A 14,278-nucleotide genomic window follows, 5' to 3' on the forward strand; every position below is an offset into this window, starting at 1 on the left:
ATGGTGTTATTATCTTGACGCTTGTGTATGCGAATCGCCTTCGCATCCTATGTAGGGTGTGCTTGATTTGTCCATGTTTACCACCCTCTTCAATTACTCTTTAAACGGAAATGTCATATTCAAATGGGTGGGGGGAAAAAAACAAACGTTATATTTTTGAATCATTACACGATACCAAACAACACATCACACTCTCTTCAATACAAAGTGAGAAATTCCATAAATTTTAACCATAAAAGAATAATAGTGCAAAGAAGCGCTCATGATAAATATCTGTTATGGAAGGAAAACAAAACACTGTCCAACCTTTGTTTTGAACTTTAGTGTTTTATGTAAATGAAATTTTAAAAAGTTTCCCACTTTGAAATGCGTTCATGGACTTTTCTTTAACTCCACATGCGTTTTCTGTACGCAAACAAGCGCTCCCCAGACGCAGCCCCGCCCCTCCCACTTCTGCTCAGAGAAAGAGACTTGAAACACTTTTCATGACGGACTACCATTCTTTTTGCCTATTTTACTGCTTTTTTCACCAGCATGTAACGAAAACTTACTAAATCTTCAGTTGCGGCTCCTTCACGGTGAGATTTTGACGTCTTGCTCTCTAAGCTAATGTTAGTAATTTGTTTATTTACTTTTAATTAGCTTGTTAGCTGGGAGAAAGTTAGCACAGGAGTTGTAGAATGTATACAAACTCACGTTAACAAGAGTGTCAACTGCGAAGCTAGCTGACGTATATTACTGTTTTAAGTATATATTTATGTTTATCTGCACAATGTCCGTATGCTCACTGACTTCAAACTCCTAATAATGAAGTAAAAGACCCGCCTCTGTATGATCTGGATGAACCTGGATTGAGGACTACCTTGACATGTGCAGTTTGTCAGATTTTTGCCAGCTGCAGCCGTAGCTGTGTGGCCACGCTTCCTAAATGTGCGTCTTTGTTTACAGTCCTCCTCCAGCTGAGCTCCACCGTGCTGAGCCAGGCCACAGGCGAGGATGGACATGTGATCCGTTCGTACAGAGAGGACACGGCAGGATCGAGACACCCCACTTGTTGCTGCTCAGTGGCAAAAGTCTTGTAAACTACTCTGTGCTCAAGGTCTGTGGTGATGGCGGAGGCAGAGGGAAAGGCAACTCCATGTAAGGAGGGGAGGTCAGAGTTCACTGCTGGAAACCTGTCCAGTAGTTCCCCTCAGGTACAAAGGGGGGCGTCTGCGTCTCCATCCGTGGCCTCCATCCAGCCCCCTGCCAGCTCAGCAACAGAGGATGAGGATGAGAGCGAAGATGAGTCAGAGATCCTGGAGGAGAGTCCCTGTGGCCGCTGGCAGAAACGCAGAGAAGAGGTGAGGCAGAGCCTGGGAGCTGTGCTGTGTCAGAAGTTAAGAAAAGAATACTTTCTTCTTCTTTTTTTTCCCCTTAAGCATTTAGACCAAAGTCATAAAAAGATGTATTCATTGGAAAAAACGATGCGGTCAAATCAGTCTTTAGTTGTACAGCACTTTTCATACTACAAGAAACACAAAGTGCTTTACAGCATTGATAAAACAACACAAACGAGAAAAGCCATCCCTCCAACCCTCCATGTATATGTGTGTACACACAACTACACTTACACAAACACACACACACTCTCACCGCTTACTGTAGGGGGACAATGGTGTTATATGTAATGTCAGTGTTGGTTGCTATTGAGACTGCTTTGACTTGTAGAGACAGAAATAGTCAGTTTTGAAGTCACGTCCCAGTACTTCAAGAGTGTACAGCCCAACGTTTTGGTGCCACTTGCAGCTGTTCATGCTCTTTGGTAGTGGCTTCCTCTTGCTTTCACAAAATTGCAGTAAATAACTATCCATCCTTTCTCTATCGTGTTTTGTGATGCTAAGTGTTGAGAAGGATTCACCTGTCCAGCCTGGACATGTTGCCAGTCCATCACGGAGAAATATACAGGTCCTTCTAAAAAAAAAAATAGCATATTGTGATGAAGTTCATTATTTTCTGTAATGTACCGATAAACATTAGATTTTCATATATGTTAGATTCATATATGAAGTAGTTCAAGCATTTTATTGCTTTAATATTGATGATATTGGCCAAAAAGTAAAGAAAAACCAACAATCCCTCTCTCAAAAAATTAGGATATTATGAAAAGGTACTCAAAACGAGCTGTTAACCTAATCATCTGAATCAACTTGTTAACTCTAAACACTTGCAAAAGATTCCTGAGGCCTTTAAAAACTCCCAGCCTGGTTCATTACTCAAAACCGCAATCATGGGTAAGACTCCCGACCTGACTGCTTGACACCCTCAAGTAAGAGGGTAAGACACAGAAAGAAATTTCTGAGCGAATAGGCTGTTCTCAGAGTGCTGTATCAAGGCACCTCAGTGGGAAGTCTGTGGGAAGGAAAAAGTGTGGCAGGAAACGCTGCACAACTAGAAGAGGTGACTGTGCCATGTCAGCTGCTGGTGGTGGTCCACTGTGCTTTATCAAGGGCAGGGTCAATGCAGCTATCAGGAGATTTTGGAGCACTTCATGCTTGCATCTGCTGAAAAGCTTTATGGAATTGAAGATTTCATTTTTCAGCACGACCTGGCACCTGCTCACAGTGCCTAAACCACTGGTAAATGCTTTACTGACCATGGTATTGCTGTGCTCGATTGGCCTGCCAACTCTCCTGACCTGAACCCCAGAGAGAATCTGTGGGATATTGTGAAGAGGAAGTTGAGTCACCAGACCCCCCACTGTGGATGAGCTTAAGGCCGCTATCGAAGCATCCGGGGCCTCCATCACACCTCAGCAGTGCCACAGGCTGATCGCCTCCATGCCACGCCGCATTGAAGCAGTCATTTCTGCAAAAGGATTCCCGACCAAGTATTGAGTGCATAAGTGAACATAATTATGTGAAGGGTGACTTTTTTTGTATTAAAAACACTTTTCTGTTATTGGTCGGATGGAATATGCTCATTTTTTTAGATAGGGATTTTTAGTTTTTCTTTACTTTTTGGCCAAAATCAATATTAAAACAATAAAAGGCTTGAACTACTTCAGTTGTATGTAGTGAATGTAACATATATGAAAGTCTAATGTTTATCAGTACATTACAGAAAATAATGCACTTTGTCATAATATGCTAATTTTTTTTAGAAGGACCTGTACACACTGATTCACTCCTAAAAGGAATTTGGAGACATCAGCTCACACACATCTCATGTTTTTGGACTGTGAAGCTGGAGTACCTGGACAAAACCCACACATACACAGAAAGAACATAAAAACTTCACATAAAAGACCCTCAAAACCAGATTGCCAACCACTACAGCACCACATGAAGTCTCAGTAGCTCCAAGTAAATAATTATTTCTAATTTGTATTTGCTCCACAGGAAGACAGCCTTTCAAAAGGATACTTGTCTTTCTGTTTGATAGGAAGCGTATGAACACATTTGCTGTCACTGCGTGTGAAATTGGGACAGAACTGGCTTGTTTGATCATTAAAGTTGCAGACCTCTGCTCTAGTTCATCATATTATTAGCAACACATTTCATCCTTAACTACAAGGTCCTTTTCTTTGGTAGTGAACATTTCAATTTATTCAAAAAAAAAAAAATTGTTTGTTTAGTGGCAAGCAAATCAAAACATAAGGCTTATACAGATATAATATCGAGAAGAAAATTATTTAAATATTAAATAATAGTGCCACAAAATGATAAACAGAATATTGTTGTTCTTCTGTGAACTATTTTACATCTGAGTTCATTTCATTGCTGGAATATGGAGCCATATGTTTTCTGTTCCTCTCGAATGTAGGTGAATCAGCGCAATGTGCCTGGGATAGATGCTGCATACTTGGCCATGGACACAGAGGAAGGGGTGGAGGTAGTTTGGAATGAAGTCATGATTTCAGAGAGGAAGAATTTCAAACTGCTGGAGGTGAGGCTCCGTGTTGTAGAGCAGGAAAAAGACCAGGCCTAATATTCACTGTGAGGATCCTTCACTAACCTGAACCAAATGTGAACTGGAATAGTAAAGAAAAAAAAAGAAGCATATTTTCTATGATCTATACTCTGTGTGTGTCATTTTTGTTCTTATTGAATTGCAATTGTGTTTTATTTTTATATCCTTGATTTAGGAGAAAGTGAAGGCTGTATTTGACAACCTGATCCATTTGGAACATGCCAATATTGTCAAGTTTCACAAGTACTGGGCTGACACAAAGGAGAACCGGGCCAGAGTGAGTCTAAAAGCTTTGCAAAGCGCAAGCTTCAGCCACAAAAACGTCATCGCTTCCCACAAGAGTCTGTTTTTGTTTCATCTACATTGAGTGATATCACTCAGCGCGGAGTGCCCTAATTTCTTTTTCCTGCCTCAGGTGATTTTCATTACTGAATATATGTCATCTGGAAGCTTGAAGCAGTTTCTGAAAAAGACAAAGAAGAATCACAAGACCATGAATGAAAAGGTAAAAACTGTTTTTCCAAGACATTTAAATACATCCGAAATCATCTTTTATCACAGAATAGACCGGACTTGCACTTTAAAGGAACGGGCTAAGTTGTAAAGATCCTGCAAAAGTTAACATTTTCGCTATGTGGATGAAGAAGGAAAGAAAGAAATTGGTCAACAGAACATGTGCTGCTCAGTCAGATGACATAGAATTAGTTCATTTATGTTCTCATGTCATTTAATGATCCCATAGGCATGGAAAAGATGGTGCACACAGATCCTGTCTGCTCTCAGGTCAGTCTAAGTTTCTAAGAATTAATGTTCTTTTCATTGTGGCTGTTTACAACATGAATTATTAAAGTGATAGTCCAGACTCTCGTGTATTTGTAATGCATTTCTTCTTTTTTTCCCCCTTGTTTTTGTGCAGTTACCTCCATTCGTGTGACCCTCCCATCATCCATGGCAACCTGACCTGTGACACTGTCTTCATTCAGCACAACGGACTCATCAAGATCGGATCCGGTACGCGATCACATTACAAGGTTTCGCTCCTGCGTTTCAGCAAGTGGAGCTCAAACAACTTCAATGGAGTCAGATGGCAATAAATAAAACATTCAGACACAAAATCATTCAATGAATTATAACAGAGGCTGCTGGATATCATCTGTCCCTGAATGTTTTTTTTTAAGTGACAGAAGTGAAATTTCTTCAGTCTGTCTGGATAGTCTTTAACTTTTGTTGTAATAATATCCATATAGCAGTTTTATTTAACATTATATTATATGTGTGGGAACTTTTCTGCTCTGTGTGAACATATTTCTGCAAGCAGAAATCTTCCAAACGCCACACACTGGATTACATTTTAGATAAGTGAGCATCACCAGATGGTGCAGCGAGTCTCTCTAGTGCTTCACTCATCCAGTCAGAGAATGCCAAACATTGGGTGAGCTCAAATGTTCCTACAGCCTCTCAGCAGCCACTGACATCAAGCTGCAGAAAGTGGATGGAGGACGGACTGGATGTTACTTTGACTCACTGCCAAAACAAAACAGTCAAACATTTTAACCCTACAGACTGCTCTCACTCATATTTTAATTCTCTTCATCATTAAACAGCAAATTTCACTCCACACTCACTTCTCCAGCCACCACGCTTCTTTATATTCTCTGTTCCTGTTTCCTGCAGTCGCTCCGGACACTATAAACAGCCATGTGAAGACGTGTCATGAAGAACAGAAGAATTTGCACTTCTTTGCTCCAGAATATGGAGGTAGGACATAAACCAAGATCAGACTTCAGTCCTTCGCCTTCTTCTTCACAATGTGACTGTGCTGCAGCCCTTAAAGAAAATTTGAAATGACTCTTAGTGTTTCTACATTTCAGTCATCATTGATGACCTGGCCGTGATATAAAGTCGCTCCTCACTTGATCTTCTTTATAAATACTGTTTGTCTCATTGTAGTTGACGATGTGACCACGGCTATAGACATTTACTCGTTCGGCATGTGTGCTCTAGAGGTGAGACGGGACCAGTAACATCTCGTATAGCATGCTGAGACCTGGTCCCTGGAGAGTTTGAAAACTTGTGTTGATGTTTTGCAGATGGCACTGTTGGAGATCCAGGGGAACGGAGAATCATATGTGTCTCAGGAGTCCATCAACAACGCCATACAGCTATTGGAGGACCCGCTGCAGAGGGTGAGATGCACAGAATCAAAGTTTCATATTCATGATATATTTAATGTATCAGTCTGTTTTATTACTGATTAAAGTTCTTCTGTTTGTGTACAAGCTGTTTGTTCAGGCATGTTTAACCCAGATGTTTGTTTTTAGGAACTGATCCAAAAGTGCCTGGAATGTGATCCCAGTACGAGACCGACGGCCCACGAGCTGCTGTTCAACCAGGCTCTCTTTGAAGTGCCGCTCCTAAAACTGCTGGCGGCAAACTGTATTGTTAGCCACCAACGTAAGTGACAGAGAAACAAACACACACACACACACACACACACACACACACACACACACACACACACACACACACACACACACACACACACACACACACACACACACACCTGCGGAGGCTGAAAACCAGAAGGCAGGGTTATCTTGGACAGCTCATCACACAGCAAACACAACCATCCTGAAATCTTCCATATCAGTTAATCCTGCTGGGAGTCGCAGGGCGCTGGAGCCAATCCCAGCTGACTCTGGGCGACGGCAGGTACACCCTGGACAGGTCACCAGTCCACCACAGGGCAAACACACAGAGGCAGAAAGCCGCACAGCGCTAACCACTGCACCGTGTGGCAATAATATATTATGTAATAAAGTAACACCAGCAGTTAATCAGAACCAGAACAAAATGCACATCAAAAAGCCCCGACTGGAGTCGAGCCTGAGAAAGTTTTGCTCTAAGCCAAGATTATGAACCACTACATCACTGTGCAGTCTCACAACCAGACTGCAGCTGTGTTCACACAGTTGGCACTGACTATCATTTAGCTTCAGATTTAAATATTTAGCAATCTCATTGTACAAAATAACTACTTTTTTTATAAAATTTAAAACTTGTGAACTTGCCAGTTGAGGAACCTTCATTGAGACTTTTTCTTCTCGCACATCATCTGGTATTGCTACAAAAGAAACTGTCAAGTTTTAAAAGTGACGTGTTAAATTTCATGTGACATGTTTCTAATTGTCCAGACATGATTCCGGAAAATGCTCTGGAAGAGATCACGAAGAATCTGGACTCCAACCTGCTTCTCGCTGAGACGAAAGACGTGCAGCTCAAGTAAGTACCTGGAACTCCACAAACACAAATAATCTTAAGCCAACACATACAGACCTTCACATAATAAACCTTATGATGTTTCATTTGTTCTGTTTTTGTGCCGCTTCCCTTATTATTTGAGAAAGGCATGTTATTTTCTTTTGAGCTATGTTGCTTAAAAGGTTGTTTATTTTTCTATGTAGACTTTCACAGTTTCCTGCCTTGGAGCTGGACAAATTCCTAGAAGATGTCAGGTGAGAGAAAAATATGTGCAACGCAACATTCAAAACATTTGCTGCACGCTCAACTTATTTAAGCTCAAGTGGAACAACCCTTTATGACCACATGGGGGCAGTAAAGTATCACAAACTGTGTTTTGAAATTTGAACTCTTTCAGTCCTGCTCTCCTAAGCATTAATCATAGAATCTTCCTTTCATAGAATGTCTTTCTGCATCTCTTTGTCTGCTTTGAGTTCATCATATTTCAGTTGTATTTCCTGGTTAGAGCATCTCTCACACCCACTCCTCTTCTAATATGCTATACTAATACACTGTTTTTGACTTGTATGCATCTTCCTCTGATTGCGTGGGACTCCCTCCTGGGACAGGAATGGGATTTATCCGATGACAGCTTTTGGAGTGCCCTGTCCTCAGCAGGCTCATAAGGAGACGGTTAAATCTCCTGTTGTCCTTCCCATGGTGAAATCCCCCACCCCTGAACCTGCAGAGCTGGAGACACGCAGGGTGTGTGAAGCTGCTTTTCCTGTTTACAATAAATGCAGTTTTATGGATGTTTCCCCTGTAATCATTCTGTTTCTTTATGAAATCCTACCGAACACACACTGGAGTTTTCTTCAGCATTGATAACTTTTGTCCTGATGTTGTTTTCTTACTAGTTTGGAACCGTTCATGTTTAAGTTATCGTTTCTACTGCAGGTCATTCAGATGCAGTGTAACTGTGAACCTATTGAGGAGGGAGCAAAGTACCATGTGAGTGTTTTGCAGTTAACAGAATGATCGTTTATTGCTTTGATTTATTCAAATTTCAGTTATAGTGTTCTCCTTTACAACAACCTGCTAACACTCCATGAATGTGTTAATTCCCACTCTTGTAACATTTTGAAGAATTCATGAATTTTCTGTTTCTCTCCTTGTAGTTGACATTGTTACTGAAACTGGAGGACAAACTGAATCGACACCTAAGCTGTGACATGTTACCTCGTAAGATCAAGTTTATGTCTTCATTTCTATGAAACTCTGTACATTGTGAAATAGACTGACGTCAAGATTCAGTAGAAAACCAATAAGCTTGAAAGGGTAAGTTGAATTGCTACACTCTTCACCTGACGTGGGCAAATTTGATCCTGGTCATGGCCTCGAAAACATCATCCTCACTTAAATATGTGAAAATACAGTTAGAATTCAAGAGTTAAACTATTAAGAATGGCTTCTAGTTTAATTATTATTTTCTAGAATTTATCATTCTAACTTTGTTCCAATTAAATGAGCTTCAGATTTGATTAAAATTACTTTCCTCTCCTCTTAACCTTTGAGACCAATGATGCATGAATGTTTGGAAACAAACTCACAGACTGCAAAAAGAAGAGCTGCAGAATAACCAGTTACCCGCTTCTGCCCCACCCGAAGCATCAAGATATTGACCAATGGGAGACAGTTTGGCTTCACAATTTAATGCTGAGAGAAGTGTTCTGTCCCTCAGTATTTCCTCCAGATGAAGCATTCAGATCATCATTTCTTGTCATTCTATTGAGTGGCTCTTGGTTTAGGTTTCAAAAAAAAAAAACAGAATGAAGCAGAAAGCATTCAGCATTTGCTTCGTGGTGCTGGTGAGAGATTGACACGTGTTTTGCGCATGTGTGTTTGTATGTTTTCTAAACAAGTAAAAAAATATCAGATTGCACAGGGCGAGGGGAGTTTTACTGTCAGTTTATCCGTGTGGATGTTTTAGATGAATGCTGAGCAGCAGATTTACATTTGATCGGAGATGATCTTGAAAGATAAACGTGTTTGTGTGAGCGGAGTCGGTCTCTGCTGCACTGATTTAACACACCGGGCCTCTCGTCGCCTGTGAATGCTGAGGCATGTATGAAAGTGAGAGTGAAGTTTCAGAGAGCCTGAATGGTGTCACAATATACAGTATGCAGGACTATTTTGGGCCAGCAGACTGCTTGTCGCTTGTGTGGTATGAAAACCTTAGGTCCGTTTTGACAAAAGTATTTCGACCACTTTTATTATACATTTCAACAATTTATGTCATCGTTTCAGTTACAGAAAAGATTTTGGTTCAGTGTAAGATGACTTTTTTTTTAATTAGCAGAAGGAATATTTCTTCTTAATATGCAAATCAAGCTTGGACGCAGCCAAAAAAGAGCCTCTGAGTGAGAAAGTGGGCTCCAGCAGGTCAGAGTGTCACGGGCAGTATGATCTGATATGCACATGCACACGCAGGTATGGGAGGCATGTATAATGTTGCAGGCGTGTTGGGAATGCCAGGCCTGTGAAAGAGTGCAGCTGACAGCTGTCACCTCCTCTGGCCCATCTCTTCCCAGGCTTTCATCTCCCTGTCTTTCATTCACACACACGCTGTCTCTCACACACACTGACACCCACTGGATTTACTGTTTCTCGTCTTCTGACTCTTTTCCAACGTTTCCCACGTCATATGTCACGTCCACTCAGATACACGAGTCTGCGTCAGGACACACCCAGACACACTAATCAGTCTCAATAGCATGCCTTGTTCCGTCGGTAAACAGACCTTGGTGCTGATATCAGGGGGTATTCTTTAAAGCCTCTTTATCAACACGCTAAAGTCCAAAGGTGCACAGTGCAGGGTCACACACTGACTGAGAAACTCAGTTCACCTGTGCAGACTGCTGCACCCTCTCACAATGCCTTCACATGTTTTTTTTTTCCATATAAATTGCATTTGAGTATTTCATGTCAAACCACAAGAACTAAGGAAGCCTCACTCAACTTTAGAAACAGTCTCCTTTTCATGTCTTTTTTTTTTCTCCTTATCATATCTTTGAAGCTTCATCAGCTCTTGTACTTCATGTTGTCCCACCTACATTCCTTGCCCAGTTGTAAATTGACAGCTCGGTTATTAAAAACTGATAGACCGTGGCTCCTCTGCTCACTGCACACAGGCCAAGAATGTGTCTTCTTTGGGCTGGAACTAAAATAACAGCAAAAGTGCAAAGTTAAGCATAAGCATTTATTTATTTTTTTAAATAAGTTTGTCATTAGAACGAGAAAAGAAACTCCAAATGTCATCACACTACATTTTACCGGTCTCATTTTCATGATATCAAATCCTAGTAAACTTATATTTAACTAACTTACTTTATATTTCCGGCAGCCTTAGATATGTTCCAACTTCTCTTTTTTATGCAGAGCTTGATGTTTTAGTTGCTGTTCGACTTTCTGTGTGTGACATTCTAACTTTCCTTCCCTTTTCACAAAGGTAGAAAGTTCCTTCCTGTTTGTATGTGTTGAAGAAGGTTTCATATATGTGTATATATATATATATATATATATATATATATATATATATATGTATGTGTGTGTGTGTGTGTGTGTGTGTGTGTGTGTGTGTGTGTGTGTATATATATATGTATATACACACACATATAACACGGAGGTTGTTGTGCAGCTTTCACTGTTGACTGCATTGTCTGAAGTTTTTGCGGGGTTTTTTTTCCTGAGGCAGAGTCGCTGCAATGTAAATGTTTGATGGAGAGAGAAAGACTGTTAACAAAGTGAACATTCAATACAGGCAGTATTACTGTTTTCAAAAAGGATTGCATTTTGGGAAACTGCAGTTCAGTGAGATAGTTGAAGCGAACTCACCATATTAGAGCGTTAAGATTTAGAAAGAAGAAAAATGAATCTCCCAGAAACAAGTGACTGAGAAGAGAAGGAGCTGCGAACTGTTCACAGTTAAAAGGGGAAATGAATATTCAAAAAGCAGACATGTTCTGATGCATCAGGCCTGAAAAAAAGATTATGCTTTTTAAAAAAGTGTTTCCTTTTTATGGTCCGATATGAATCTCTCTTTAGACTTTTTCATTATAGGCTATCAGTTAGATCTTTCACAAGGTGTTCACAAAACCATAAAAATACGATATAATATACTCTGCAGTAAACTGGGTCCGTAGATGGAGCCCTTCGGCTGTCTGAGTCGGAACAGATTTTGTAAACTCAATACTTGCCCTGAGCCTGACCTGTTGCTACTGGACGTGTGTGTGTGTGAGGTGACATTAATGTGAAAGTGATGCCCCATGTCTTTGACCTGCACTCAGCAGCTGTGCTGATGTGTGTTTCAGATGAGAAGGTCCAGGACTTGGCTGAAGAGTTAGTGCAACTGGGCCTGATCAGTGAGGTGGGTGCCAAAACAGAGTGTGTGAGTGTGTGTGTGAGTGAGAGAGAGCTCTCCTTCTGCAGGGTTTCATCAAAACATGATCACATAAATTTGCCAACACAAGTTTTTTGCCCTGAAGACTGACTGTGCTCTTGTGCCCTCTTACTTAGAAAGCCACTCTCATGTTGAATATTCTTTTGATTTGTCTGTTACATACGTACCTTTTCTTATTGGTGAATCCCTAAATGACTCATAGAAATTGATCTTTTTTAAGATTTGTGTTTGGGTTCTGTTGGTGTTTACACTGTCAGTAATATGATTGATTGATCAAAATGTCTGCATTCTTTTCACAGATGGACCAAAACAAAATAGCTTCACTCCTAGAAGAAACGCTCAACCAGGCTCTTTACTAGCAGCGATTTCTTCCACAATGTTACTGTCTAAATACTATAAATATGCCCTCAACTTTGTTACATAGTATTTTTTTGTTGTTGTTGTTACATAGCACACTGTATTCAGTGGGGTGTTTTTCCTTTTTTCTTCTTTTTTTTTTTTTTTTTTTACGTTGTATCTTATGTAGAAACTTTTGGCGGTAACATGACCAAAGAAGTGGGGTTTCCCGTAAATGCGGGAATAAGACTTCATAAAAACTCCTTAAAAATGATGTCAGGTGGCTCCAAAGCAACAGCCTAAACTCATCTGTTGTTTTTGTTTTTGAGAACACACAGTCATACTGTACTTATGTGTGGACGAGCCGGACAAACGGAATTTTGAGGCCGCCCTCTTGTTATGACCTGTTGTGACCTGGTTATAAGAGCGCTGGCTACTTGCAGTTTTATGTTGAAACACTTTTTTTTTTTTTTCCTCAAGCGCACAGCTGCATTCTACCGTGTTTATATTATGAATTTTCTTGGAGGAGTTGCTCTAAAATATCAGCAAAAACCGGTACCGGCTTCACTGGTGTGCAACAAACTCTGCTGTTGTACGTCTAGATTTCACTGCTGGGATCTGCATTGGTCGACAATCAGAAAATCTAGGGATTCCCTACAGAGGGATAAATACATTTACACGCACATAAAGCCTGTTCAAGGTAAGGCAGGTCACTCCTCTGTAGATCATTATTCCTCATAGTCCATGCTCTTTTTTTGGCTCCTTTCTTTCTTTGGCTTTATAGATAACAGCATTCCCAGCTCTGTTAGATTAAATGAAGTTTAAAAACTGGATTGCAAACACACAACTTTTTCAGAATTGTTAGAAAAAGATGCTAATATGGAACAAATGTAACTGGTAGCTTGTTTGGGGAATCTGTTTTGTCAATTTTCCCTGGAAAATGATGGTTACTTTGTATTACTGTGAATGAAAATTAGATTTTTTTTTGTAATGTGTCTAGATTTTCTTCTCGTTTCTGATGGCACATGTGCCTTAAAGTTCGCTGTTTTTCCTTTTCTTGTGGGGGGGGGTTGCAGTTTTGCCATTTGCTGCTTGTTGTGTTGGGTTCACACATGCTACTCTAGATTTTTTTTTTTTTTTTTTTTTTTAAACAAGACACTTGCGCACTGAACTCAGCTGCCATAACTTAAAGAAAGAGGGTTTAGTTATTCCCTGATAGATGTGTATGTGTGAGTGTTTTCTATGCTACAGATGCTCTGTACTGTAGGTTTTTCCGTACTCTGGTCCTTTTTGTGTGCGAAGGTGACCACATTGTTTTTGCTCTTGTTTTCAGCCTGCTATCTTACAGTTCTGTAAAACTGACGGTGGATTGATGGTACAGTTCTCAGTGCAGACTCTGGGGTACAATGTTTTTATATCACAAAGGAGTAATTTTCCAGACCTTTGTTGCGGGGAGTGTCGGGGAGTCACAGGAGGCCTTTTTTTCTCTCACATTCAGTACCAAATCTCTGTAAACTACTGGTACTGTAACAAAGAACTCAAACCATTCTGGGTCTTAAAACGCCGGACGCAACAATAAAAACGAAATATTCAATTTGTATTGGAAAAAAAAAAAACAGTATCAATTCGGATACTGTTGTGGACCATAGCTTTCTTTTTGGTACTTTACTGAAAATGCTAAATGAATTTTTTTCTGACCGAGTTGTACTCTGATTCTGGAACCTCAGCTTTGCGTTCATAGAAGTCATTTATTCAACAAGTGTCTTTTTTTTTTCTCCAGTATGTTTTTGTTACATGTATTCAGGGTACTTACTACTGTGCTTCGAGCTGTATTTGTTTTTGCTGCACATGTATAGCCTATCTTAATTTGTTGTTTACTTTATTTTTCTTTACTTGCCATCTTATAGAAATGTATTTTCCAAAGATGTTCTCAGAAGTCAGCCAGGAGAATGTAAATGCCCACCGTTGTACAGACCAGGGCTGTGTACTCATCTTCTCTCTTATCTACTATCTTTTCCACCCAATTTATTGGTGGTGATGAAACTGGTTATTAAATAATCGTACAGGGTGGGCAGCTTAAGCCTGACACTCCATGATGTGAGCTTTTGGTTGTACTTGGAAATTCTTGTATTTTGTACGTGACGTGAATGTTGATAAATGCACAAGTCTTTTCAGAGACCTGTACACCGACAAAGTGAAAGAGTGCCTGTTCTTACAAATAAATGTGCGAACTGCTTCTCTTTATTTGTGTTTTCCACCTTTTTTTTTATGCCATTGTTAAATAACAGATGC

At 40.2% G+C, this 14,278-nt stretch overlaps 1 protein-coding gene across 1 annotated transcript; it reads left to right on the forward strand.

The window, feature by feature from the left end:
• The first annotated feature begins 460 nt into the window (after window positions 1-460).
• Window positions 461-14,230, forward strand: LOC115391792 (nuclear receptor-binding protein-like). Its single transcript, XM_030096149.1, has 18 exons — window positions 461-578; window positions 949-1,343; window positions 3,805-3,927; window positions 4,127-4,228; window positions 4,367-4,456; window positions 4,694-4,734; window positions 4,868-4,962; window positions 5,626-5,709; window positions 5,902-5,957; window positions 6,042-6,137; window positions 6,273-6,405; window positions 7,146-7,233; window positions 7,416-7,466; window positions 7,821-7,956; window positions 8,149-8,202; window positions 8,370-8,433; window positions 11,562-11,617; window positions 11,950-14,230. The coding sequence occupies exons 2-18, from the start codon at window positions 1,110-1,112 to the stop codon at window positions 12,007-12,009; spliced, it is 1,563 nt and encodes a 520-aa protein (XP_029952009.1). The 5' UTR covers window positions 461-578; window positions 949-1,109; the 3' UTR covers window positions 12,010-14,230.
• Window positions 14,231-14,278: the final 48 nt, after the last annotated feature.

The sequence above is a fragment of the Salarias fasciatus genome, chromosome 1, assembly GCF_902148845.1.
Source record: "Salarias fasciatus chromosome 1, fSalaFa1.1, whole genome shotgun sequence".
Taxonomy (NCBI): Eukaryota; Metazoa; Chordata; class Actinopteri; order Blenniiformes; family Blenniidae; genus Salarias; species Salarias fasciatus.

What these genes read in the sequence shown, in the direction of transcription:
- LOC115391792 (XM_030096149.1), top strand. Translation starts at nt 1,110, where the DNA reads ATGGCGGAGGCAGAGGGAAAGGCAACTCCATGTAAGGAGGGGAGGTCA. An exon ending in CAAAGGAGAACCGGGCCAGA is followed by an intron (nt 4,229 to 4,366) that starts GTGAGTCTAAAA and finishes TTCCTGCCTCAG; the next exon opens with GTGATTTTCATTACTGAATA. An exon ending in ACAAGACCATGAATGAAAAG is followed by an intron (nt 4,457 to 4,693) that starts GTAAAAACTGTT and finishes ATGATCCCATAG; the next exon opens with GCATGGAAAAGATGGTGCAC.